Consider the following 27,126-nt stretch of genomic DNA (forward strand, 5'->3'; position numbering starts at 1 on the left):
AGACACCCAAAGAAAGACTGAATTTGTTTGTACAGACCACTTCCAGCAGCTTAATCCTATTTATAAGATTAGCGTGCTTTGAAAATGGAAATATTTTTATTACATAGAATTACAATTACCAGAGGATAATTTAAGCTTATACTTTGTTGATTGTCTGCACTAATGTCACTGTAGATAAAAGCGTCTGCTAAATTAAATTGTAGAATTTTAGTATTAAACTAATGAAAACGTGCAAACAGATTCTTTATCTACATGTAAAAAATGGTTGCATTTTTATACTGTCTGTGTGTGTTTCATTGACAAAAGTGTAAAATTTTTGAATGTTAGAAAAGTAAGTAGTGTAAATATTTTTTGCTTGATCAGAACTGCTTGGTTGTATGTCGCTGAAATGGGGGCTGGTTTGTGCTGTTAAAATGTATCTGATGTAGAGAAATGCATCTGCCAGAAAAAATAGTAATGACTGGGTATCTCCAGTTCTCTGAGTATATTCATAGCCTAACTATTCACTATTTGTTTGAATCTTGCTTATATATGTTGCCAGACTTTAGTTTGAGGCAATAGTAGCTATCCCTTATGGGACCACATTATTGGAGAAAAATATTTCATTTCTTTGTACAAAAATCCACCAGTACATTACTAGCAGATATATTAGATAAATTTTATTAATCCAATATTTGTCATTAAAATTGCAATTATTAGGGGATAAGTTAAGCTCACACATGCTTCCTTGCATCAAAATAGCTCTGGATAACCTCTGATATGGCTTGAACTCCTAAAGACTGTAGATGACACTAGAAAACAGAAGTCTCAGATTTTCCCCATAATAAATTTGTAAGACCTTGTCAAGTATGGCTTGCCTTGCACAATATTAAATCATCAGGTATGTGTGCAGACGACTTGATTTCAGGTATTTACAAAAAAGCACAGCTGCTAAAGAAATATTCTCATATCATGTGTCGTTTTAATGTCCGGCTCTCAGATGCTGACAGACCTTAAGTTTGTCTTGTAATTTGCTTATGAGGAGTCGGGCTTCAACCAAAAGTCTCTGATATATATAACCGTCTCTACAGTTGTCTGTTTTTATTTGGAATTACACTGATCTCTGTATTTTGATGAAGAAAGCACTTGATCTACTCGTTTTGTCCCAAACTCACTCAAAGATGTGCAGTCAAACATGGTAAAAGATTCAAATAAACTTTATTGTCCAGCATGATGTATGGAACAAGACAGTACATTAAACAGTAAAAGGTCAGTGAAAATGATCAAGCTTGTTATAAAAAGTATAAATATAATACAATCCTCATTTTCTTAAGGACACTTAATACACTTCTGTCGTATGACATAAATAAACACTCGGGTTTCTCTTAGAATATATTGTCTAAACCAGTAAGACAAAAACAGTAAATGCTTCTTCTCTTTGAAAAGTTCATAGGGTTCTTTCTTTGAATCGAGCGAAAAGGTCAGCATGGACTATTTACAGTCTGTTATGTCAGCACCATAAGAACAATACTGATATTTATCTTCTCTGTGTCTGTGTGTATGGCCTGAGTGTGGTGGTGGCTGAGAGACAATCACAGAGATTTATCACCATTGTTTTCAAGAGGCATTCTCTTCATTCATGGTGGTTTTCACAACCGGTGTCAGGTTAAATCTGACCAGCAAGGTCTCTATTGACTTTTTTATGTGTTTACTTTGACAGAAATAAACAACAGCCACAACATAGTTGGACGAGTGCTAATGTCTTGGCTCACTTCAATGTTTTCCTCTTTTTTTTTCCCTGACATATAAAAAGTCCAAATTGGCTGCCTCCAGCTCAGATTTTGAAGGCTGTGAAAACCTCACTTCCCCTGCGTTTGCCAACGAAACCTTTTGAAGGTTAGTGTGTCAGAGTATTTCCTGTCCCAGTTTCTGGGACAAGAAGACAAAATAGATTTCTATCAATTTACAGTTACAAAAGTGCCTCTTTTTCTGTATACGAGGCTAAACAAGTGTGAGTAAACATCAACGTTTAAGCCTGAGACAACATCAAAAAATATGTCATGTGCTTTATAAACACTTACAAAAACTACAAAAATAATATACCTCCCATCCTTAAAGAGAACAAAAATCCTTTAGATTTGTGGTATTTTTTCATTCCAGCCTTTGGCATAATCCTTTAATGGAATAAACTGACTCTACTACTCTATATACAATTATTTATAGCTTGGAAACTCTCAGCATTCCACTATATCTTTGTTTGAATGTTCATCGTCTGAGGTTAACAATGTCTTTTCCTGACTTAGGACAGCATGCCTGTGTGATTAAGAAACCAACAAATACTGTAGACTGCGTCAGCAGCTGTTTATGAGATTCATCGACGATGCACTCACGGAGAGGCGTTTTGAGCTGCCACAAAGCTTGGAATGGCCCAATTTAATTTGTGTTTGAGAGCCATAGAAGTAAGGTGAACCAGGTCATCAGTTCCATGGAACGAGGCCCAGTAGAGAACTAAACCAATCCGGCTTCCCGGCACATTCGGTAGAACTGTCCCCGCTGTGAGATGAGGTTGGCTGGAGAGTCCATCTCAGAGATGTGTCCTCTGTCCATGACGATCACTCTGTGAAGAAGCAAAACAGGAGGAACATGAGTTTAGATCCAGTGTTTCTCAGTGTACCTGATGCATGAGGGGAACAGTGCAGTGGGGAAATGAGTGTTTTGGCCCACAACTGGGATTGCAAGGCTGCAATTTTGAATGAATGCTTTTAGAAAATAATTAAATTTTCTTTAGCTGTTTTTTCCAGAAAATGGTCAGAAAAAAACATGACAAATGCTCATTATTGGTTTCCTGAGCTCTTATTTTAACCAGCTAACTAACTAGCAGCAAAAAAAGTCCACAGGTATTCAGGCTACAGTGCTATGAAACAGAAAAAAGTGACAAATCTTTACATCTGAGAAGCTATAAACGATTAAAAAGTGGCATTTTTACTCAAATAATGACTTGATATTAATGACTCAAGCTGTCTCTGAGTAGTTTTGAATTAACGGTGGATAATAATGTACCTAGTGTAGTCCATGATAGTGTTAAGGCGGTGAGCAATGGTCAGCACAGTGCAGTCCTCAAACTGTGTGCGGATTGTTGACTGGATAAGTGTGTCAGTCTCCAGGTCCACAGCAGCTGTTGCTTCATCCAAAACCAGGATCTTGGTTTTCCTCAGCAAGGCTCTGGCGAGGCACACGAGCTGGCGCTGACCCAGACTACACAGACAAAGAGGAGGAAGGGAGGGATAGAATCACATACTGCACACAGACTCAACGTATCCAGGTATTTTTAGAAAAATTCACTGCGCAAAACAAAGGCTCGCACTGTATCTGCATTGCAACGTGTCGTATCAGTGCAGTCGTGTTTACCTGAGGTTTTCTCCTCCCTCTGAGCATTCGTAGTTGAGTTTGTCAGGGAGATTAGACACAAAGTTTTTCAGGTGAGCGAGCTCCAATGAACTCCAAACCTCCTCGTCTGTGTAGGTATCAAATGGGTCAAGGTTCATCCGGAGGGAGCCTGAGAACAGCACAGGGTCCTGAAGGAACAGACAGCAGATGTTATTCATCAGCAAACTGTCTAGCTTGGTAATTATTACAACTTTAAATGCCTCTTTTTACACTGGACACGGATTGCAACTATTGCAAAGTGTTCATGTGATGAAAGCCAGAACTCAGTGTCTGTTATTGTTTCTGGTGTACCTGAGGAATGATAGTAATGCGCGATCTGAGGTCATGGAGTCCAATTTCAGCAATGTTGACTCCATCTATAAAAATCTTTCCCTTTGCAGCCTCTAAGATCCTGAAAATTCCCAGGGCAAGTGAGGACTTTCCAGCTCCTGTCCTGCCCACAAGTCCAACCTAAAAAAGAAAGTCAGAATTTATGTATTAGATTATCCAGCAGTTTAACTGTGTAAGACTGGTGAAGATTGCAAATATTTTTTATGTCCCACAAGATGAATCACCTTCTCTCTCTCCTGAATGTTCAAAGTAATGCCTTTCAGAGCCAACTCAAGGCCTTTACGGTACTGCAGCCCGTAGTCCTGGAACTCTATAGTGCCTTTCTGGGGCCAAGCCTGTGGCAAGGAGCTGCCCTCTATACTCCAACTGGCCTGTATGAGACAATAACAAGGGGTGAATAGGGGACCAAAGCACCTTCTTCCAGTGCAATGTTGGATTAAGAGATCATGATGAACGTGTGGGTTGAACACTGACCTCTTTAGCAGTGTCGGCGTACTCGTTGACTCTCTCCACAGAAACTATGTTGTTTTCCACATCGGTCCAGGATCGCACAATCCAGCTCAAGATTCCAGTCACCTGCAGCGCAATGATCAGATAATTGTATTTTGTAAGCTGAAAATGCGTTTGCTAATTGAACTGAACTGGTGCATTTTCACTTTTTCCAGTTTAACCTCTAATTGCCTCCTGCTGCTACTTTGCGGTTTATGAAAATGTCTGTTTCTGATGGATATTAAAACTTGCACTTGGACACTTCCAGTACAAATGTGTTATTGTGTGTGTGTGGCTCTTACCTGGAGGGAGTGTGACACGGCCAAACCGACGATGCCTGGGCTCAGGGTGCTTTTTCCCATCACTGAAAGAATAGCAGCGGCTAAGACCACACCATTACCTACAAACTCCAAATTGACTGCCAGCCACCTGCGGATGAAACAATGATTTAGCCGTGGGCAAGCAGGCTCCAGAATGTGTCCTTGTTACTAAAGCCAGGAGTAATTTAGCTTAACTACTTAACATGAATCAATCTTCATGCTATAAATCATCGCCGTAGACTGTTCACTGAGCAAATGAATGCATAAATGAAGGAAAGGTGCTTTATAATCTTCACATCTCATCTCACCGGGTGGCCACAAATCGAGGGAAGTAGGAGGTTTGATTGAAGTCGACCCTCTGATTAGCCTGCAGGATGAATCTGGACTGTTCTCCAAAGGCCCGGATGACACTGGCACCCTGCACCGTCTCATTGAAGTGGGTGTAGATGGGTGAGCGGCTCACAGCTTCCAACCTTCGCAGCTGACAGGATGTGGCCACGTAGAAGCTCTGTAAGCCCACAGTGGAAAAGTAAAATACCTGGCTTTAATGAGTGAGACAAGAGTGACGGCTTTGCCATAATTCATCGTGAATGTGTGTAACATCCATGTCAGCAAGTGGGAAATAAAATATAAGTGAATGGCAAAATCAGCACGGTTGGTTTTGGAGCCCAGGGCTTTCCAATAACAAGCAGTAACGAAACCCAGCACTAGTTCGGCCAAGTTTATGAGAATGATCTCAAATAAAAAACTCAAGATTAAAGTTGATATTCTGAGGATAACAGGTACCTGGACAAAGGCGTAGAGGAAAGCGAGAGGCAGGATGATCACGATCGCAAAGGGTGTCGCCATCAACACAATGATGCAGACCTCCATGAGCTTAAAAACGTAGCTCAGCATCATCTTCAAGCCTTCAGGGACCATGCAGTCAATGGCATCAATTTCCTTGGCGAAGCGGTTCAGGAGGTTTCCACTGGGCGTGCACTCAAAAAATGACATTGGAGAGCGCAGAACATTGATCAACAGGTCCATGTGCAACTGGCGGGAAGCAATGATGCCGCAGATGGAGATGGCAACGGTTGTACCAAAGATCGCAACACCTGAAGAGAACGGAGAGATGTTTCATCAAACTAGAGTCGAATATATTCAAACCAGTGTGAACTGTTGGAGGCATCAATAGTGTTCATCCATTAAACAACAAAACTAACTTACCTTGAACAAAGCCCAGAGCCCCAAACACAGTCAGTTTCAGGTCTGCATCGATCTGGGTGCCATTAACAACTGGATCGTCAGCCCACATGCTGAGCCAGTAGTTGTAGGCCAGAGAGGCGCCTTGCTGGAAGGCATACAGGAAGACGATGGGAATGATGATCGCCAAGCCGATGGTCTTGAAGTACTTCTTGTACATTTCCAACCTCACCTGTTGTAGAAGAACACAGAAAGTCCCAGTCAGTCCCAAGTAATTCAAGAACTTTATTCTAAAATCAACAATTTTAGATGTTTCATTGATGAACCAACTTTTTTGGCCACCTTGGGACAGTGAAAACAAGTTGTAAACAAAACACTGACATATTATGACTTTTAAACATTATATAATTAGCAAACAGTTGCTTGTGCTGCTATCAGGTAAACATGGAGGAATCTTAGCATGCATTAGAAGTTGTGTTCCTGGTCACCTGATGAAAAGAAGTTTAATATTTCTCTAATTTTAGTTTTGCATTTGGTCTTCACAACCCTTTAAAGGAAATGTGTGACTCTTCAGTTGCTAAATGCTGTCTGATACGGCACATGCTGTGTATACTGAGCGTATTATTACTTTTTTTTTTTACTAAGAACAGCTGCCAAAAATGACACACTGTGTATGGAGTAAAGCAAGACAGTAAAATTGCTGACTGTAAAACCAAAACAAAGACACTAAAATTTCAGTAGAGCTGAGGGAAACTGCTGAGTTGTTTCCCTGCTGCCTAATTTAACATCATTATAAGAGAAGTCAACGGCCATTTTCAGACTTACTCTCCCAGTGCGTGCCTTGTCGACCTCGGTCAGCTTGCCCAAGTCCTCTGGTACCTGCTCTTGATCAGTTTCAGAAACAGGCTCCATATTCTGCAGGTTGGTATTAGTGGTGTCCCCCCTGGAGAATAATGGAAGGTCAGAGGTCAGTTTCATTAAAAGACGTTTCGGATTTCAAACATCTTTATGACAGTTTGCATGCTTCTTTACATACCCAATGAGCTGCTCCTGTGACAGGTCTCTTGAGAATGGCATGAAATCTACCATGCTGAGACGAGCATTGGACCTCCTGGAACCAGCTACATGAAAAGGACACATTAATTGCCTTTTGATAAGTGACTTAGAAAGAATTAATACAGGACATGATTGTTTGAACTTTGTTCTGAAATGTCTCTGTACCTCTTTGTATGGCACTCTCTTTTCGCTCTGTGCTTGCAAAAGTGTGGATGAAGTCAGCAAAGGCACCATGGCGGCTGAGGAGCTCCTGGTAGGAGCCACTCTCTGTGATTTCTCCGTCCACCAGGACGAGGATGAGGTCAGCCTGCGGTAGGAAACTCATCCCATGGGTCACCAGAATGCGGGTCTGTGAAACAAGCCACACAAGTCAGAAAAATAGGATGTAAGCACAGTCCAACATTAAATTGAGGCTTTGTTAAAAACAAAAGTGTCAGCAAAGTGGTGGTTTCCATATTATGGCAACAATAGTGCAGAGCATGTGCTTGTAAGCGGTTTAGGTGTTGTAAAACCATGTTGTGGCTCTTTGCAGCAGAGCTCGACAGGCTGGACTGTACTTTGTAGGCTTTGTATGCTATTACCTTGTCTCTAAGGACTCCTTTGGGTCCAATGACTTTGTCAAAGATGTGTTGGCCCACATGTGCATCTACAGCAGATAGCGGATCATCCAGAAGGTAGACATCAGCCTTTCTGTAGACAGCCCTGGCCAGACTGACTCTCTGCTTTTGCCCGCCTGAGAGGTTCAGTCCCTTCATGGACAAAAATATTACAAAATTTAAGACATAATTCAAACCACAGACATCAAAAAATACTTTGGGATTTTGCTTACCTTCTCTCCAATTTCTGTGGCATCTCCAGCAGGTAGGATGTCGAGGTCAGGCAGCAGGGCACAAGCCTCCAGCACACGGTGGTACCATGTTTTCAGCTTCTCACGGCCAAATATGATGTTGTCTTGAACTGTGGCGTTCTGGATCCAAGCCTGCTGGGGGACGTACGCTACAGAGCCCTGAAGACAGAAGTCAAAACAGAGACCATCAATATTTATTAAATGTAACCACAGGCTATGAGTAGATCTTGCACATGGAACATAAGCTCAGTACCTTGACAGAAACTTGGCCGCTTCTTTTCTCTGTTTCCCCGAGCATGGCGGACAACAAAGAGGACTTTCCACTGCCTACATGCCCAACCACAGCAACAAGGGAACCTCGTGGCACACGGACGTTGATCCTGTAAGCAATGACAGGGATTGTCCTGTGAGTCTCTTTTGTTTTTACTGCAGATTTTTTAAAAACCTTTTTTTAAACACATACCGTTTGAGACATGGAGGGCCCTCCGCAGACCAGCTGAAAGTACCGTTTTCTAAGACCACGTCCTCTCCATCTGAACAACAAAGAAAGGTGGACTAAAATGAACAAAACCTCCAATGAGCACAGAAAAGAAGAATGTGTTCTTTGAAACCTGAGTAACAAACAAACATCCAAAACAAAGTTTCCCCTTGAAGTTTTTCGTCAGAGTGCAGTCTGGGTGTAATTACAAGTGAATTTGCTTAATCATGCAAATTACAGAGCTGTTGCTTTTTCACAAGCTGTCTTAGGAAGTGTTGACAGATTACAGACAGAGGAGCGCAGTATGTTTTTTTTTTTCATTTCTCTATGAATCATATGTCTGAATTCATGCTGTGATTTACGTTCAACCACTAAATGGGAACATCCTATAATTACCCTGTCTACCAGTCAGCCCGGGACCCAGGAAGTGACAGTGCACATGATCCATACAAGGCTGTGGTACTCCACAGTTATAAACAACAACATCGAACAGGCGGCTTATATTGATCATGACAGCCTATGATTTCAGGCCGTATGAGAGCCAAATTGGGGAAATTTGTGAAATGAAACGTTGCAGCATAGTACCTTATTCATTCAGAGTAATAGTTTATATATGGGTGGGGTTCTTACCAGAGCTCAATGGAGCCTTTGAGACATTGTCCACTTTAAGTTCCTCTGAACACAGGTACTTTCCCAGACGTCTCAGCGAAACTACAGCCTGAAACAGTCAGAGATTCGTTAGCTGACCTATATCTGTCAACTTATCCATGAAAATATTCATCATCAGACTCCATGATTCGAGAAGACTTCTCATAGTAATCATGAGTTTAAAGGAGAACTGTCACCTACCTGCATGGTTGTGCTTATTGCAAATGGAAGCTGACTAAGTGGGGTCTTCAGGATGTTGATTAGTGCCATTGAGACAAACACTTTCTGGGCATCCAGGACATTCCTGTCATCGAGCCCCACATAGACTCCAAACATGGCAAAGGCAATCTTTGGGAAAAAATGCACAAAATGTTTCCTTTAGAAGCAAAACCCTCTATGATGGAAGTTCTATAGACACATACAATTTGAAGGAAAAGGCTGGTGTTACTGGAAATGTATCAAAGTCAATACACCGCATCCCAAGAACAAGTCATTACTGGTACGATTTTTAAAAAAAAATGCTAGACATGCAATATCTTTGCATTTATTGAATTAAATATGACATTCTGTGCAGATGTTCATAATCTCCAGAGCATGAATCCTACTGATTTAATGATCTTTGAATTTTTCACCATGAGGTTAGCATGTAGTTTTGAGTGAAAAGGTGTTAAAAACAAAGACTGTATAAAAAAAAAAAGAATGTAGCCACAGTGAAGGTCATGCATTGGTTTGCGGACAGTCATCTTGAAGCCTTGAGTTTTGCATTTTTACCATTACCATGTTAGTTTATTGAAACTGGACATGCCAAGTAAGGGTTGGTTCTGGCTGAGAACTCAAGAAAAGCTATACACACCTATATAGTAACAACTTGTCAAGCGCATTGAAACCACGCCCTAAAGCAGACCCTGCAGCATAATTTATTTTACTGTACATGGGAGCTTACTTTACCAAATAAACATCATGAAGTGAAATTAGTGATTGGGACAATAAACTCATTTAGAAAATGTCTGATGAAATGAGAAGCAGGGTCATTTTGTCATGGATTTCTGTACAATTAAACTTGTTGCAACCAGAGGAGTTGCTCCTGCTGGCTGTTAAAAATAATATAGATCAAAGCACTTCAGCGTTGACTTTACTTTTGAGAGCAGGAAGATGTGCTCATCTTTTATGTACAGTCTTCACTTGGTTACTATTGAATGCAGTAGGCATTTATCCCAATCAAAGTAGCCTTACAGAGCTACCACATAATAATGGATGAATAAGCCACATCAGACTTTGTACAGCTTCTATATTAGAAATGTTAAATTTAGTGCTCTTACCAAGAAAGAAGAGGAGTTAAAGGATGCAATGGAGATAGAGTAAAGAATTTGAGACTTCTTCAAGGCCTTGAGCTCCTTTTCTCTGTAGCCCAAAACCTGCTCCAGGAAGGCCTTCTCCCAGGCATAAAACTTCAAGATCTTTATTCCGTTCAAGATCTCATTCATCAGTCTGATGCGTCCGTCCATGAACTTCATTTGAATCTCCTGTTGGTCAGACAATGAGGTTTTTACATTTGATTGTTTGAAGTGTATTAAGCTGAAACTGGGCCACAGTGGACAATTAACCAGACCAAAGCAAAGACATGAATTTGTGAACATGGGTTTGTCTGCTCTCATTACAGCTGTAGTAGTTTTCCTGAACATCATAGAAACTTGTTTAATTCAATAAGAATTTATAGCTTGTTACATTTTAGTGATTTTTATAACAAGGAAACAACAAAGGACCAGGAATGTGGTCACTGTATTCAAGACTAAGTTCGATTAAGCTGGCATCCAAATTTACAGAACCGTCTGTTGTTTTTCCAAAGAAATGAAAAATTATGTCTTCCTGCTGCCCACCCTTTCCTGTCATTGTTTTTCAAACATGTTATATGGGCCAGACATCAAAAGGACAAAAGAGAATGCACCATCCAGGCCAAACACCCACACAGCTCTTAAGCCACTATCTAAACCAGCTGTGGCATCCCTGACCTGACATGCCAGATGTCTGGGCAACTGGAGTGAAAGTGCAAAGAAATTCCTGCAGCAGCTCTTACCTGCAGCTTGCTTCTCTTCTTTGCAATGAATCCATTGAGTGGAAAAATGAGAATGACAGTGGCAATTCCTGCCAAAGCTGACGGGCCAAGATGCTGAATAAAAGAAGGGATGAAACTGTGTCAAAGGGATTTTCACTTTAGTCGCATTTGTACATGAATGGGAGGCATTGTGAAAACATTTCGACATACCTGCCAAAGGAAGAAGAGACAAAGAGCAATCTCGATAGGAGCCAGCCAGACAGCATTGAAGTACACCACAAAGTCCATGAGCTTCTGTGTGTCTGCTGAAACGAGATTCACAATCTCTCCCACAGTGCAAGTCCTCCTGGAAGAGCTGTTTATCACCAAAGACTGGATTGACAACAAAAGAGACAAAGGCATTTTAGCCTTCAGTGCAGTGTGTACGATATAATTTTATACCTTGTAAAGATTTAACACAATCATTCATTATAGGTGAAAGCTGTTAATGATACACTGTGAATAGTTTTTCCAGTCTGGAAGGTGAAAATGTTTTTGTTGTCGCAATTTAAGACATAATTTATGCAGTCTGGCGGTTGGTGGCTACAAGTCCGTTGATACAGATTTACCCACCTTCCTATAAACCAAGCCCATAACAGCTGTCTTCACTCTCATTCCCACTGTGAAGCAAGTGTACATGTACTGATGGTTGAAGAGGGACTGGAGGCAAGACAGCAGGAACATTAAAGTGGCATAGAAGTAGCCTTTCCACAGTGGAGCGTCTTCATCCCTCATAAAACCAAGGAGAAGACTGTGGAGGAAGAGAAGTTGAACATTAATGCTTAACAGGGATGTTCAGTAGTTTGCAAAATGTTTTGTTTGACCTCCTGACATACTGTAATAAAGCTCTATTTCTTTATTTTCCTGAAAAGTCATGAATGATACAAAGTAAAGCAGACGGATTTCATTCAATCTGGCATTATCTGACTTCCATTGTGTGCCTTTACCAAATGGCCTTGAGCGCTGCTGGCTGACTGGTCCACATAAAGTGGCTTGGGTTGCACAACTGAGCTCGACCTGTGGTTGGGCTGCCCTCACACTTGGCCGGCGGCTCCCTTATTGTGGTCCGACAGCATTTCTACCATTTAGAGCCTCTCTGCCTGTCGTCCTTACTGGAGCACAGAGGGCTGTGGTCTCGTCTCCTTTTCTTGCTCACAGCTCCACGACCGTAATTAACACTTCCACTGATTCTGTGCTGTGCATGAACAACAACATTCCAGTCTGACTGGTGAGATGATGCAGCGGGTGGCGGATCAGCCTGACCTGTTTTCACTGCTGCCAGCTTCTGTTGTTGTTTGGTTGTCTGGGCCATAGATCATTGAAATAATTGAAAATAGGCCCATCTATCTATATCTCTATCGCCCTATCTATCTATTTTGGACTGTGATATTTTTGCTAGCTGTTTCTTCATTAAATCATACTGGGAAACCATGGTGTCCCTTTCTCTTAAATCTCAAAATTGAATTGGACAGTTAGCCCCCAAAACACAATAAAACCCAATTTTACTCTGGCCTGGACTGTTATGCATCCAGGTAATTTCAGCCTGAGCTGAGGTTTGGAAAGGTTAGGCAGCAGCTCGCCTTAATGCACGACACTCTGTGCCATTTGGTTTGTGGGACTCCAAGCAATGAAAAAGTTATATTTGGCCAACTCAAGAGCCATATCTTTATCCAAATATAATGGCCTAGTTACTGCACAGTGGCACAGTAACCTTCTTAAGAGCAGTATCATTAAGAATTTCTTGTTGTCAGAGTAAAGCTACTTGACTTCTATCTTCTTGGCCACAACATTTCCAATTTATATTTGAAAGAGAGTTATTTTGAGAGAAAATCCTTGAGCTTCATGTAACTGGGTTGAGATACAGCTCAAAATACTAACACCCGGTAAAAGCAGATTTGAGGTTTTGGTGTCTTACCTCAGCACCTGAGGGATGGCGAACATGAAGGCATCATGGAATATGATACACAGGGTTCCAGTCAGGAAGTATGGACCAAAATTGCGAGCTAATGTCCTGAGTAGGAAAAAGCCAGAAATCTGCTCCTTCTGCAGCTTCCTGAGGAGCTGAGCCTGGTCTTGCAGTCTGCTACCCATTGCCACGCCCGACGCTAAGGCCTTCTCCTGCCTGCACAGGGAGCAGACACACTCAGTTAGAGACAAGACATCTGTGTTAGAGATGGACCAACATGGTGCTGACAGCTTTCAAGTCTTTAATGTAAAACAACTGCTATTTGTTCCACCACTGGACTAGACTGAAGAGTTCACCAGCAGCTGTGAAAAGCATTTTTTGCTGGAATAATTATTAAACTTAATGATGGGTTTCAAAGCCCTGGATCATGTTAACAAGCCTTGACAATGACACAGGGCTCGTGTCTTGACAATATAGTGCTGTGTCCTCAAAGGACTCTTTGGGGCCTGTTTTTAGCCCACAGTGCCCACAGTGATGAATTTACCACAGTCATAGCTAAATCATGCCCTGCTTGGGTCATTAATTCAGCTAGCAACACGTCAAATGTTTGGCCAAACTGCAATAAAATGGAACTGACTCTTTGGCTGTTAAACTATGACACTAGTTAGAACAGCACAATGGAGCACAGGCCTGCGTCAAAACAGCAAACCATGTGAGGCAGGAGAAACATGAAAGACAGCATGTGCATGTCCTGCACGTCATTTACTTGTGTTCCCTGCTGCACATTAATCCAGCGACTGCTGGCTGATACACATAGAACATTACTCCAAGCACCGGGGTCACTCAAAGGGCACTCCAGAGATGTCATTCAGTTCACTCATCATGTGAAGCTCTAGTCATTCAGTGGAAAAAATACTTGTATAGTGTGTTCTGTTGCTCTGGAAAGAGCTTTCCAAAGTCTGAGAAGTAGGGTTGATGCTGGTGTTCAGTAAATGAGAGTTATCGAAGCTTAGGATTAAAATGAAACAAAAATTCGGAAGAGAGAGTCTGTTTCACAGACGGGGGACTTCGAGTTTGAAAGCGATGCTGTTGGCAACATTATAGAAAAAGGCGGATCCAGTGTTTTTGGTGCATTATGCAAACTAGCTCAGTGCAATGCAGTACTAAATGACAGGACAACCTGATTAAACTGTCAGTTGTAACTAATTCTCACTTCTGAATTTTGGCACATTCAGCTGTCCAGTCCTCTTGCAGCTCAGAAATGATCTTGTGCGAAGTGTCTTCCTCCCTCAGGGTCCACAGATCCTCCGCCTCCAGCGGAGTGCGATATCCTTTCACAACAAGCCTGAGGAGGGAACACAAGGAGATGATTCACAGACACAATCACCAGCAAAACACACATATTATTGTAAACAAGTACAAACTGTTTCTGTAGTGAGTTAGATTTTTCCAAAAAATGAAGGGTTTTTAAAGAACCAACTTACCCAGTGAACCACCAGAAGAGAATCTTTGACAGGAAAGAGGCATCTTTGACGGGACAGGGATTCTGCAACAGATTAGAGACCAGACTCACTGTTTTTTTCGCAGTAAATCTCTCACCACTTTAAGGATTTTGAGAAACACACAGCCGTCGGTTGACAGTTGAACGGGGAACTTGTGAGGGGCGTGTTTCAAGAATGTTAATGTGTGTAAACAACACTGTACACTCAGGTGGTCCATTGTGGGGAGCAAAGGCCATGAACTCCCACAGAACAGAATAAATAGAGCTCAGTGTTAGCGCGGGGTGAGGATGACGTTCTGAGGTCTAGCGCAGACAGAGCGGAAATGTGTCATCACAAACTGTCCAAGAAGCGGATAGACACACACACACACATGCAGACATGGAGAGTTTGTGCTCTCACGCATACTTTATGGCATCTTCTCCACCCTACCACCCCCTCACCAGGGTGTTTGCTCTCCTCGTTACCCGCACTCTCGCTCTTTGTCCCCTCGCTTCCTCTCTTCCTGTGAGTAACTCTAACCAGAACGAGAGGGGAGGAGGTGGAAGAAAGAAAAAATAAAAAGAGGAGGACACGCCAATGGGTGTGTCCACCACGCCAGACTGTGGCTTCTGCACCCTCAGCCTCCTTACCGCCAGCCAAGAGTTTGTTAGGGACTTTTCCAGCTATTTTGATTGTTTATCACCGGGGAAATATTACATCACATGCTGGTTTGATTGATTGCGAGCTCATTTTCATTCACCTGTCAGCTGCCCTGAAGTTAACTTGAGTGTCTGCCAAGCTCATGTTTGATGGGAAAGTGAGATGTGTATTAAATGATGGCTTTGCTGCTGTGTGGTCACAGACTCATGATGTTATCTAACACGTGTGAGTCGTAGTGAAGGTATGCAGCATCAAACACACACTTATTCACACTTCCCACATAGGAAGCCAAAGTAAAGTGAGAGAGGAAGGAGGGAGGAGGTGAATCACATCATTTCCTCCAAAAGGGAAAAGTGTCTCGAAAACAAAAGTTGAAAACCACAAAACAGCTACTTAGGCATTTTCCTTTCCTGGGGTATTGGAATTGGAGTGGATATTTTCAACAGAAGTGGGATGCATTCTCCTCTGCCTACCTTTTCCAAGATGGCTTTTCCCTCCGGAGGCTGGTCAGCAAAACAGCACAGGAAGAGCTGGGCCAGTTGGATTGTGAAGTAGGAGAAGAAGGCGAGGTATCGTACAATATCTGATGCGATGCCCTGTTGAATAAATAAGAAAACACTGAATAAACGACGCTGTTTGAGGGCTGAAAATGCTAGAATGCAGTGAGAGTTCTGGGAGTTAATTTGCTTCAATCTATTCCAGGCACATCTTGTAAGTTAGGCGTTTATTTTTAAGCTGGGGACGCAATTAATTGGCTTTGCGGCCGAGGACATGCCACAGAAAAACAACACTCTTCTTACGTGAAGGTTTTAACTTGGATCAAAATGTTCTTTGGCTGTTTCATCTCTTTCAACATAACTTAACAAATCACACAACATCCTGTGGTATACGGCATCATTTATCACCGCGTGGCTTTGAGTGCTGTTTCACAACAGCAACAAATTCATTATATTGCTTCCCCATTGCCTACATATTGTATAGCGAAGGATGGTTTATGTACCAAGATCACAGACACAATAAAGAGTATTTTGGACCTTAAAGCTAAATCAGGGTGAAAACCCAGAGTCTTTAATGGTGTACTTTATATAAATGAAGCAATAGTTAAAGTTGCCTCTCAGTCACGCTAGCCCATATCTGTAAATAGGGAGATTGTGGTTTTACAAACCAGCACCCTTACTTTCAATCAAGGGAGCAGCTGCAATATTAACCACTCAGAGACTTTTGTGAAATGTAGGACTTGCATGTTATTCCTGACATACAAAAATTGTGGGTTCTGGCACAGGCATTGTTTACTACATGGGTTAACGCTGCTGCCACAGCCAGGCTGTTGTGCAGCAGTATGCATGAAAGTTGAAGCCATGGTAAACAGTAAAATGATTTTCTTCGAAAAATGTGGTGCTGTGCCCAGAAAGGAGATACAAAGGGGCCAAATGGATCCGGCCACACAGTTTAAAAAAAACGAAACAGGGTCAGGATGGTCGGAGAGTGGGTGGGAAAAATGTAGGTCAAGAAACTAAGAATGGCCAAAGGTCCACAAACATGAACTCTGTCAACGCGAGCCATCAGCACCGCAATGTGAATTAGACACTTTGTGTATAAATATTTTGAAAATGTCTCAGTGCGCTATGTAAATGGAAGCTGACACAGATGACAACTGCTGAGCTGTGCTGCTTCATTCTTGGTCTTTCACTTGTTATCGTCCATCATACCAAAACTATAACACAAACACAGACACAAATATGGAGAAAATGGTCACACTTTAAAGTTCTATTTTAGGTTACTAACACTGATCAGGATAAATGGGAAAGGATGATGTTTTTTATTCAGATCAAAGTTAGAAAAACAAACACTGAAGCTTAGCAGCCAAGAAACCAACTTCTTATCATGTTTGCAATGTAGAAAGACAAAGACTGATATGTTTTTTCAAATTTTTTAAAACAATTTTTGAAGGAAATATTTGTCTCTAATGTCTTATCTTCCACCTTTGCATTTGACGTCGGTTCACTTTGGAATTAATGCACTGTTATGGTTGCAGCTGTATGGATATTAAAGTCAGAATTTTACATTCATGGAAGCATGCTTATTCACTTTCTTGCCGAGATAAAAAGATTAATTCCACTTTCCTATCTGCATGTTTGGCAAGTAGCACCATCAGACGATTAGTTTATCTTCAAAAGACATAAAACACGAGGAAGCAGAGAACTTGCCTCTGTCTAAGCTGGCAAAATCTGCATTTTAAACTAACTTGTAGATATTTGGTTGAATTTGTGCAAAAAACAAGATAAAAAAAGTAACAATTTACCCATTTTTAGAGCCTAACATTCTGCTTTTGATCTGTTTTTACCGTTAGACAAAGACAAACAAAACCTAACCTGTTTATTATTCCTCTTTTTTTAAGTTTTCCTCCCTTTTTACTGCCTTTGTGGTGAGCCAAGCTAACTAGTTGTAGCTTCAAATAAACATACAGATATAAACGTGGTATCAGCCTTCTATTCGGAGTCTTGGCAAGGATGCAAATGAGCACGTTGTCTCTAAACTCTTTCTTCAACAGCTGTTACATAATAGTTGAGTAAAAGCCTATTATCATTTCCTTGATGTTATTAGTTTCAGGGTGCTGTGAGCAGTCATAGCTTCATCTAATACATTTATTTTCAGTTGTCTTGCTTATCCAAATTTGGCAGCATCTTCTGTAAATCTGAAACACATCATTTAATATCACTCTTTAAAAATGCATTATCTATTTGAAGTTTATTAGCCAAAGCTTTGATAGCAAGCAGTTTTTGCAGAAAATTAAGGTTTAATGTTTTTAAAAAGCTGATAAACTGAATCCAGCATATAGATCTGATGCATCAAGACTTAGAGATATGGTTTTGAAGATAAGTACACGGGCGGTCAGGGTGGTCACATATGCATCCTCTGCACACGTGTGGTTGTATGAAATGCAAACATCTGCGTCTCTAAATTGTAAATGGCTTTGCATTATGTGTGGATGCATAGATTTCCATCTGGCTGTGTTTACAGCAGTGTAGGCCCATAAACACAGCGCTGACGTTCCTCTGGTCTGACCCTGGGCTGCCATGTCTCACCAGCATTTATCCCAGGGCCATCATTACTCTCCCCCAAGCAGTGTGGGAATGTCACACTGAGAACGATAAAACAGAAATATGGATGTGTGTGTGTGTTTTTATAGAAATGCAAATGTGACTGCCCCATGGCTGCGTGCTCTTAAATACAAACTCACCCCATACGACAATGATTGCAATGTCTGACAGGAGACACAGGAAGAAAAGGCAACCTTAAACACACACAGGCCTGACCAGAATTGGCAGTGTCATCCTCCAACACTCCGTGTTAACTTTAGGTTACCTTGGTTAAAACTAGGGGATGAAATAGAAACTCTGTTCACACTGGGCATATCTCAAGCTGTGCTGCTGGAATCTAGCATCTAGACTATGTGTAGACCTGATTAGATATCCCTGAAGGGTGTTTTGACACTGCAGGTTCACCGAGTTCAAGCTGGACACACAGATTCACTTTGATTGCAACCAATTTCTGAATTTCAGTATAAAGAGGAGTGTTGCTGCTTGGAATGTATCCCATCATGTGTAAATGCATAAGGCAGGGGGATGATATTTATATTAAACGATATGATGTTGTGTTCATTTTTCATATTTACTGATAGGCCAAATACATACCTCATCCATGGCCAGCTGGATCTTTGCTCTGAGAGGCACAAGGGAACAGACAACAGCCAAGACCCAGAAAAGGAATAGGAATACAGAGGAGCGACATCCCCTTATTCTTTCCAACTGGATGATGCATAGCGCCAGGATCTACACAGAGACACACACACAGACAGAGAGACTTAATTTAAGAATTCACATGTGTGGCCCAGAGAATGGAGAGACAAAACTGATCTGTGAGGCCACATTGAGGAGCCACTTAGAACGACACAAAGAACAACAACAACAGGGATTTCCAAGTGTGAATCCACGTTTTGAAATCAAACTAATTTTATTGACATATAAGCACTACAATACTTTCTCCTTTAGTGGTAGACAGTTTATTTTCATGTCACATAGAGTAGTTCCAGTAAACTCCTTTCCAAGTTGTAATTCAGTGCTAATTCAATTGAGGAAAATAAAACACTAATCCTCGTTTATTCCTGCCAGTGTCACGGTCAGTGTTTTCAATGGAGCATAGAGAATATAGTCAGATTAAGACTGATCTATTGCAGTCGATGGGGGTTTTGAAACAGAACTTGTGATTCTGGGAATTCCCAGGTGCACATGTGACTTGCCTGACTTCTGTCCACAAAAAATGACATATACCGTATATGGTATGTTGCAATCCCTGCACACATTGCTAAAGGCTGCTATATATGTCCTCCCAAAAATCCTCTATACCATGATGTTTTCTCAGAAATTAGACTGATTCAGTGTTTTTGTCTGTCCTTGGAGGAGTGGCACATCTGCCTGCGAACCGCCGTAATTGGTCCCTCACTGAGTGGCTGGCCAAGTGAGACGTCACATTGTCATGCCAGCTCATCACCAAGTGGAGAGAAAGTGGGTTTGGGTTTCATAATGAGTACCACATTGGTTACACTGGGATGAGCCACAGTGCTGTCCTGTTATAAACAAGTGGTCTGCTAATTATATAAGTTTTTTTGCATCAACAACCTGATGCGTTTTATGGGGATATGTGCACACATTTCTGTAAGGTGGCCAAGAGGGTCAACATTTCTCTGTATAGAGTTGATACAAACAACATTTGCAGTTTTTGCACATTTGTTGCAGTGACTAGGAGTCATTTATTGGGTTGTTCACTCATTTTCTCTGCACATTTGATATCTGCCAGTCCATCAGAGAATGAACACAAGTAGACACTTACTGTCATACCTATGGGGAATGTAGTCTCCAATCGACCTGACTGGAATGTATTTGGGATGCTGGCACATCTGCAGCATGGAGGGGATGTGAACACATATACGACATGCAAACTCGAAATTTTATGCACTTTAAGGGTAGAAATGATCTAATTACAGATACTGTAATTACTACCAACTGAGTAGCTCTTTCGGTTTTGTTATAAGAGTGTTAGTAAAAGGCAATTTGCTTTTTTTTGGTTTTTCGATTCTTTTAGGGTTCTTTCAAGAACCAAAAATAGAAATCCCACTGCCTTTTACTGAAGCTTTAGGGTGACCATAACCTTGATGACTCAGATTCTGCACAGACATTTAGGTTTGCCCTTTTTCCTTACTAGTTATAAACACAGACACTCATAATTTTAATCTTCCTGGACTGACTGCAGCAGTTTGACAACACTCTATCACCTTATTTAGATAACTATTGTCAGATCTTTTTCACACATCCTGAAAATATGGAGCAACATCGTCATTCATTTGGAGTTGTGTTTGTGTTTCCAACTGAGGAATGTAACTCTAATAGTAACCCTTCTTTTTTTAAAGCTCAGTTTTGGTCTCCACCACCTGCTAAATGCTTTACTGTGTTCACTAGCTAGTCACTGACTGTAGCTGCTGTTTGACACTGGACATGTACGTAGTTTATAATGAGCTATTAGATGTGTTTTTCTTTCTTCCTGGAAACTGCACTGCCGAAAGTGGTGAGATTAGAATTAAACAGTGAAGATGGAGATCATGAATTTAAAAAAAGTTCACTGAAAGTTGCTTGAGTTAAAGGGAACTGCAAAGTTGGTTGATAATATCTATGGAGTCATCACAGACACATTTGATCCACAGTCGATGTAATGAAAATGACTACTGCAGGTATAAAGCAATATCTTTCACTGAAATGCAGATTTTCCTGGAGTTTTAATAAATTCAAGGCAAAGTCCTGAACCCCTACGTAGGACTGCATATCTCTTATATCTATATCACCCGCAGTGGTTTCCCAGCATTGCCAAGCCCATGGGAGGAAATTTCTGTTCTTCACAGCTTGTACTTTCGCCCCTAATGACACAAGGCTGCATCAGCCCCAGTCCAAGCCTGAACATAAAGTTGTCCTTTGGTCACCATAGGTTATAGGCAGCGTCCCTCCTATTCCGAGCTCCTATTCCGAGCCTTCCGTTCTGAGTTGCCATATTGCTGCAAACCATCAGCCCATCTGTTTGCACAAGTCAGTGGGTGGAACTAACTCCATCATGAAGGCCCGAATCAAAACCCTACCTTATAATTACATGGGAAGTGTGCAGTTCTAGGGAAGGAATAGGAGCTTTACGTCATGGTATTACTGATTATAGTGGGTGTTATGTGTGCACTTTTCATCAATAGCGACCGCGTTTTACTCATGGGCCGACTGACTTGGGCAGAAAGCGTTCTCATACATTAACTCAAGTTGAAGGGCCACAAAACAAGTCGGTCAGAGCAACAAGAGCACAGTGTTCCCTTCCAGGGAACAAGTGGTGGTATGTGGCTACAATCAACATCGAGAAAATTATATCCTTTGATAAAGATAAATCTGGTAAGTAGATTAAAAGATAGGTGACACGCTCTTAATATGATGTAGCACATTTGTTTGTTGTCTGGTACCCCAATATGAGAAATTATATCCTCAAAATAAATGACCTTTTTTGAGACATATCCCTCGCTACAAGAGGCGGCTCAGTGTATTTTTTTACCCAAACACGTGCTGGTATTTACTCAGGAGTCTGCAAAGACCACAGGTGGGCAAAGCTGTCTGACTTGGAGGGAGTGAGACTGAGCAGGATCTGTATAAGGCTGCACAGAGAGGAAGCTTTGTAAGTAAAGCTATATAGTTTTAGAGGCTCATAGGACTACAGCAACCCTTCCGATCAGAGCTCCACACTCTTTTCCCTCATTGTAATTCTTATATCTCTCCTGCTTAGGATAAACAGCGTTTAAAACTCGCCATGCCACCCACGTCGAGCTGCACACCTCATCTGTTTTGCCTACTCATCTGAGTAAAGTATCATTTAAAATGCGCCGAAAATTAGTGGGATCAATGTTCTGAGAAACATACAGGGCGATTTCCATCAACAAAGGCGACTGGAAACATTTCTCTGATTGCATAGCAGTCCTTATCTTCTATAAATAATGTCCTCTAGCCCACCCTACATGTCGCCCTGATCCAGGTCAGCGAGGCTACTACGGTTTGATTTAAGAGGGAAGAGACAAACAAAACTTGTAAAGATTAAAGATCTCACCCAAACTGCAAACATCTGACTTGGATCTGGACATTTGATCTGTTTTGGCTATTTTTTATTTTGTAGAGATCAGTGTGCAAACAATCCATTTTGATTGTGGTTCGGTTTATTCCAAACCTCGGATTCTTACTGCGAGGGAGTCTGAATGAATATTTTGTCCTTTATCTTTTCCTTTCCGCTCTAAGTACAATGCAACTTAAATATAGTTTTGGTTTAGAACAATGGTGCTCAAATAAGAATCTGGCATCAAAACTTCCAGTCCAACGTTACACCTGTAGCCTATATATAGACTCAATCTTTCTGTGTAATTAGGGTTAGCACAGACTACAATTGTGTATCATCACCTTTGTATTTGATGGTTTTGAGTTTTTTAAAGACAAACCAAAAGGCTGGAAGATGGTCATATGAACTCGATGTGCATTAGTAAAGACACATTACATAACTGGCCAAGCGTCAACTGTAACTTGATGAAAGCTCTTTAGAGGACAAGTGCTGACTGTGCAGCTAGTATTTATGAGTGTTTATGATAGATTGGGGTCAAATCTATAATGATGTGGTGAAAACAACACAGCATATACTTTGGAAAAGTACAGTTCATGCTGCATTTCGGCCTGTAAAATATCTGAACCATTATATATACGGTATATGATTTCCTTATGACGCACGGTCTGTCATTGGCAACGCACATGTCACATTCCTTTGCATTGGAACTTTGCACATACGTACTTCCACATTAGGGATTCCGCATCAAATAGTAACTGATGTCATTACATATGTACCCTGCACTGATGACTGATGTCAAGTGCTGTGTTTACAGGGTGCTGTAATATTTACATTGACTGAAACACTATAAATCCATCCCTGGTTATGCATCTTTGCACCTCAGTGTCTGGCCAACATTTTGTACATACACTATATATTCTTTCATGTGTTTGCACATTGACGTGTGAGCCAGCAGGGACATAGGCTGAAATATTCCCAAAACTTCTCCGTTACCCAGAACAACTCCAGGGAGGAGGATGTTAAATGTGCAACGTGAGCTACAAATAATTACAGCTCAAGCTTTTTTTAAATGTAAAAACCCTGGACACATTAACCTATTGCACAATGTCATGATTATTTTGCATTCACTGAATGAAAACCCTTTGAAAACTTTGTCAGGTATAAAGCTGCTCACTTGCTTATTACTAGAGACTTAACATTAGGGTTATAGCACATTTTTATCACCTAATTGGACTTCAGTGGTACTTCAGATAAGCATTTTCTCTATTTAGTTTAGCAATACAAACACATATAGTGTTGTAGGTGAATAGGGACTATACTGCACCAAACCAGGCTGTTCTCCATAATCAGCGCTTTGCAGGTTGCAACGTGTCTACCCATGATGTCCAAAGGAAGGAAGTATCTGAAGTGGGCTTAGCTTTTACAGCTCAATAAAGCATAACATTTTAATGATCTGATTTGGACAGAGATAGGTTTGTGAGTAAACTTTTGAAAAGAAGCCACATTATTTACCACGGTCATGCTGCGTATGATGGGGCTGAGTAGGAAGACCATGTGCTGCTGAATCTCTTGGCTTCTCTCCAGCAGGATGTAGAAGAACTCCACAAAACCAAACGAGGCCAGCAGGAAACCCAACACCTGGACAAAACCAAAAAGCCAAGGGAGATCAATTGAAGAGACTTTGTGTTGATACTGGGGATATTTTTGGGAAAAACAGCTAAAATGTTCTTTCTGTGATGGGAAAACCTCAAATGATAAGACTGGCCACTATCTGTGTGATATCTCACCATTTTGGCGGTGCAGAGGCAGGACATTTGAATGCGTCCACGGTCATGGCAGTAGAGATGAAGACAGTAGAAAGGAACCAGCAACCACAGATAGATACAGGGGACCCACACCAGCACCGTGTTCTGGAAACACTGGGTTAGGTCCGGGTTGGCCGTGTACCATGTACGGTTCCAGTCCTGCACCACACAGAGAGAGTCAAGAGTTCAGATCAAAAGAATATACTTAGAAGTCAGAAACTGAGGTCAAACTGTGAGATTATATTCATCATCTGACAAACTGAGCGAGGTGAGCGCCAAGTCCAGAGAATCCAGACTTGGTGCAGGTCCTACGTTTCATGCACCAAGCCAGTGGAGAGTGAAAACCGCAGCAAGTCAACAGAAAATGTGTCTGTGCCCAATCCTGAGAGAGTGTGAGCAGGAAGAGACCTCCTTTTTACTAAAAAGCTGAGTCAGTTCTGGAATTTTTCTGACCACGTCTTTGGCCTATTTCCTAATTCCAGTTGGACAAGGCCGCTGTCAACACATTAAACTGTGAGGTCAATGACTATACTAATAATGTAGCCCATAAACAATAAAAAAAAGGCACACGCAGACGAGGTGTGTTGGGAAAATGCTGCCAAAAGTTTGCGATTATGCAACAGCAGCTAAAACCAGGATAGGTTGTCTGTTGTTTAAAAAAACACACTACAGGGAGCTAAGTGGCTTGTTGTTGTCTTGCTTCCCTTGTTTATCACCTCACTGGCCTAATGAGGGGCAGGGTGTCTGCCTGTGCTAACGAGACTGCCCTGCGGAGTCACCACAGGAAGCGGTTTAAAGCCTCTAGCATGGCACAGCAGTCTGGCCCCGCTGGTCGACTCCCAACTGGGATAAGGTAGAGTGGCCACAATTGATGGCAGCTGCAGGGTCATTGCGTAACAGCCTTTGCGGCCGTGTGAGTGAACCACAGCAGGTGAGACGAACTTCACACAGAGGGACGCTGCAGCTCGTGTCTGAGCATGAATATGATAAATTCAAGTTTACCATCAATCACTGCCTCTGGAGCCACAAGGGTCTGAATCTGACTTTAATGGCTGGTTGTTTCACTGCAGACCTTTGCCTGTCTTCACCAAAGTGTCACAAAAGTACAATCCCCACATAAATTCTCATAACATATCTGTTTATATAATAAATGCACCATATTGCAGGTACTGTAAACTTGTGGCGTCTGTGAGCCCTGACACACCAAAGCCCATTTAAGTGATAAATCTCCTGCAGCGAGTGGGAGTCGACTTTCACAGACCCTTCTGACTCCTGCGGTCAATGGCAAGCAGATGAACAGAGCAGTTTTATCAAGAAACCAAAAGCCTCTCTCCATTTTTGCTCAGTACTCATCCTGTTTCTCACCTTTTGCTGAAATGGTTGCAGTAAACATTTATATGCCAACAACTGTGACAAGGTGTCTATTTTTACCTGACAAACACAGTGATGTGAAAGTGGAGGATAGAGACTTTTTCTGTGCTGCAAACCTGCTGAGTGTCACTCTTTACATCATCTCTGTTTCTTGAGCCACTGCAATGCATATTAACCCCTTGCCATACACATCATGTGCTGTAATCTTAGACAGCTACATTTTCTCCAAATTTCAGAACAGGTTGACTTAAAGAGAAATAAACTAAGTCCACTTATGGTTTCCTAAACTGGCCCCCTATCAAAATTTATGCACATTGAAAGGCATCGAGTTAGGTGTTCTCGGTTGAAATCTTCTCTGCTGAGCTGAACTGCATGTTCAGTATTAAAGCCACATAAATCCCCATCGCTACCCCAAGGCCTGTGAGACCTGTGAGTCAGCAGTGACGCTGTTTCTAAAGTATGTAAAAGGTTGATACAGTTAATAATTGAAGCTGCATAGGAGCCAACACAAGACAAAAACATCTGTTACAACATCCTGTGTGCTGTGATGGATGTACCACAGCTAAGAACACTGCATCTGTATTTTGAAGTTTTTTGGCAACGAGGGCTGCACAAGTTCACTTTCAGTTTCTCCCAGAGTTTGATGGCTGTTGTTCTGCAGAAGCAAAAACAGAGAATGAGCTGTAATGAGAACCAGAAACAGAGAGAAATAAGGGGGGAAAGTGAAGCTGCAACCAAGTGTGTGCAATAATTTGGGCATTCCAGCTGGATTGCAGCCATTCTTCTATTTTAGAGCTGGGATTCAGAATGTGGAGGTTTGCTAACATACAAGACTTGAAAAGCCTTTCCAAGTACAGCAGCAGTACAGTGACGCATTCCCACCATCCAGGATCATTGTGCTGAATCACAGAGGCAGATTGACGGTAAACACAAGTCTGACACGCAACAAGGGCCAAATCTCCCAGTCTTTAGATTAGATTGTTAGTACATACTTACAGCACAGGCTCCAAACTAAGCAGAACACAGTATGATATGGTGATTCTCTTCTTGTACAGCTGCCAGCCGACATTTCAGGTTAAACTCATGCCCCTGTTCCTCTCTGGCATATACGGTTATTATTATGAATTCTGTTATTTAGTAAAGCACAGAAAAACCTTGCCTAAGACAAAGATTTAAAGAATTCTTTGTCTTAGAAGTGACAAAGCTCAGAGTCAAAGACTGCATGTTAATGAGACTAATAATAATGGAATTAATGATTAAATCGTATAAATTCTCAGGAAGTTTAGAAGCGTAATCAAAAATGATGATTATATCATTGAATTTTGTACTTTGGATCCCCTAAACAGTTGATGCTCATGATGCAGGATCAGAATCACAGGAACACATTTTTGTCCTAGTATTTAGTCATTAAAAGGCTGTTAGCTCAGAAGAAATAAGCACACATTTGGAGTGACATAACAGTAATACCAAACTCCTGATGATTAAATTCTCAGGATAAAAAAAGTTAGAAAGAGTGAACAAAATAAGAATTACATCATTGTGTTATGCGCTGAACGTTCCCTAAGCAACAGCTGACGCTCATCATTCAGCCTCAGAAACAAAGAAACACATTTTGGCATTTAGATCTTGTCATTAATATGTTATTAGCTCACATGAAGTGAACACAAATGTGTAGTGACATGGCAGTAATGTCAAACTCTCGATACCTGAGCTGGAAATGATTTTAGTGTAATTCTTTGTGGCAGAAAAACAGCAAACACAGACACTCTCGTGATTCCAGGGTCATGAACACATCATTAACTCACCCACAGAGGGTCCAGGCCACTGAGTCTGCAGAAGGCATCCAT

The 27,126-nt window shown here is 41.4% G+C and overlaps 1 protein-coding gene across 1 annotated transcript; it reads right to left on the minus strand.

The window, feature by feature from the left end:
• Positions 1–1,180: 1,180 nt before the first annotated feature.
• Positions 1,181–27,126, minus strand: abcc6a (ATP-binding cassette, sub-family C (CFTR/MRP), member 6a). Its single transcript, XM_051945934.1, has 31 exons — positions 27,085–27,126; positions 23,891–24,067; positions 23,616–23,741; positions 18,614–18,751; positions 15,392–15,514; positions 14,262–14,323; positions 13,991–14,122; positions 12,787–12,993; positions 11,445–11,622; positions 11,043–11,204; positions 10,854–10,946; positions 10,099–10,302; positions 8,981–9,127; positions 8,762–8,849; positions 8,117–8,186; positions 7,907–8,033; positions 7,636–7,812; positions 7,388–7,555; positions 6,972–7,155; positions 6,787–6,871; positions 6,576–6,693; positions 5,775–5,982; positions 5,352–5,662; positions 4,874–5,073; positions 4,548–4,674; positions 4,231–4,332; positions 3,981–4,127; positions 3,718–3,876; positions 3,388–3,554; positions 3,040–3,234; positions 1,181–2,596 (listed from the first exon to the last, which is right to left on the minus strand). Exons 1-31 carry the CDS (start codon positions 27,124–27,126, stop codon positions 2,488–2,490), a joined length of 4,533 nt encoding a protein of 1,510 aa, XP_051801894.1. The 3' UTR covers positions 1,181–2,487.

The sequence above is a fragment of the Acanthochromis polyacanthus genome, chromosome 3 (assembly GCF_021347895.1).
Source record: "Acanthochromis polyacanthus isolate Apoly-LR-REF ecotype Palm Island chromosome 3, KAUST_Apoly_ChrSc, whole genome shotgun sequence".
NCBI lineage: Eukaryota > Metazoa > Chordata > Actinopteri > Pomacentridae > Acanthochromis > Acanthochromis polyacanthus.

Bases quoted from the DNA above. Each gene is read 5' to 3' on its own strand.
- abcc6a (XM_051945934.1), bottom strand. From the start codon at position 27,126: ATGGATGCCTTCTGCAGACTCAGTGGCCTGGACCCTCTGTGG. The intron at 7,813-7,906 runs GTACTGAGCTTA...TTCTGTCTTCAG, and splicing joins GCGGCCAAGTTTCTGTCAAG to GGCTCTGTAGCGTACGTCCC. The intron at 3,555-3,717 runs GTACACCAGAAA...CTGTTCCTTCAG, and splicing joins GCATTACTATCATTCCTCAG to GACCCTGTGCTGTTCTCAGG.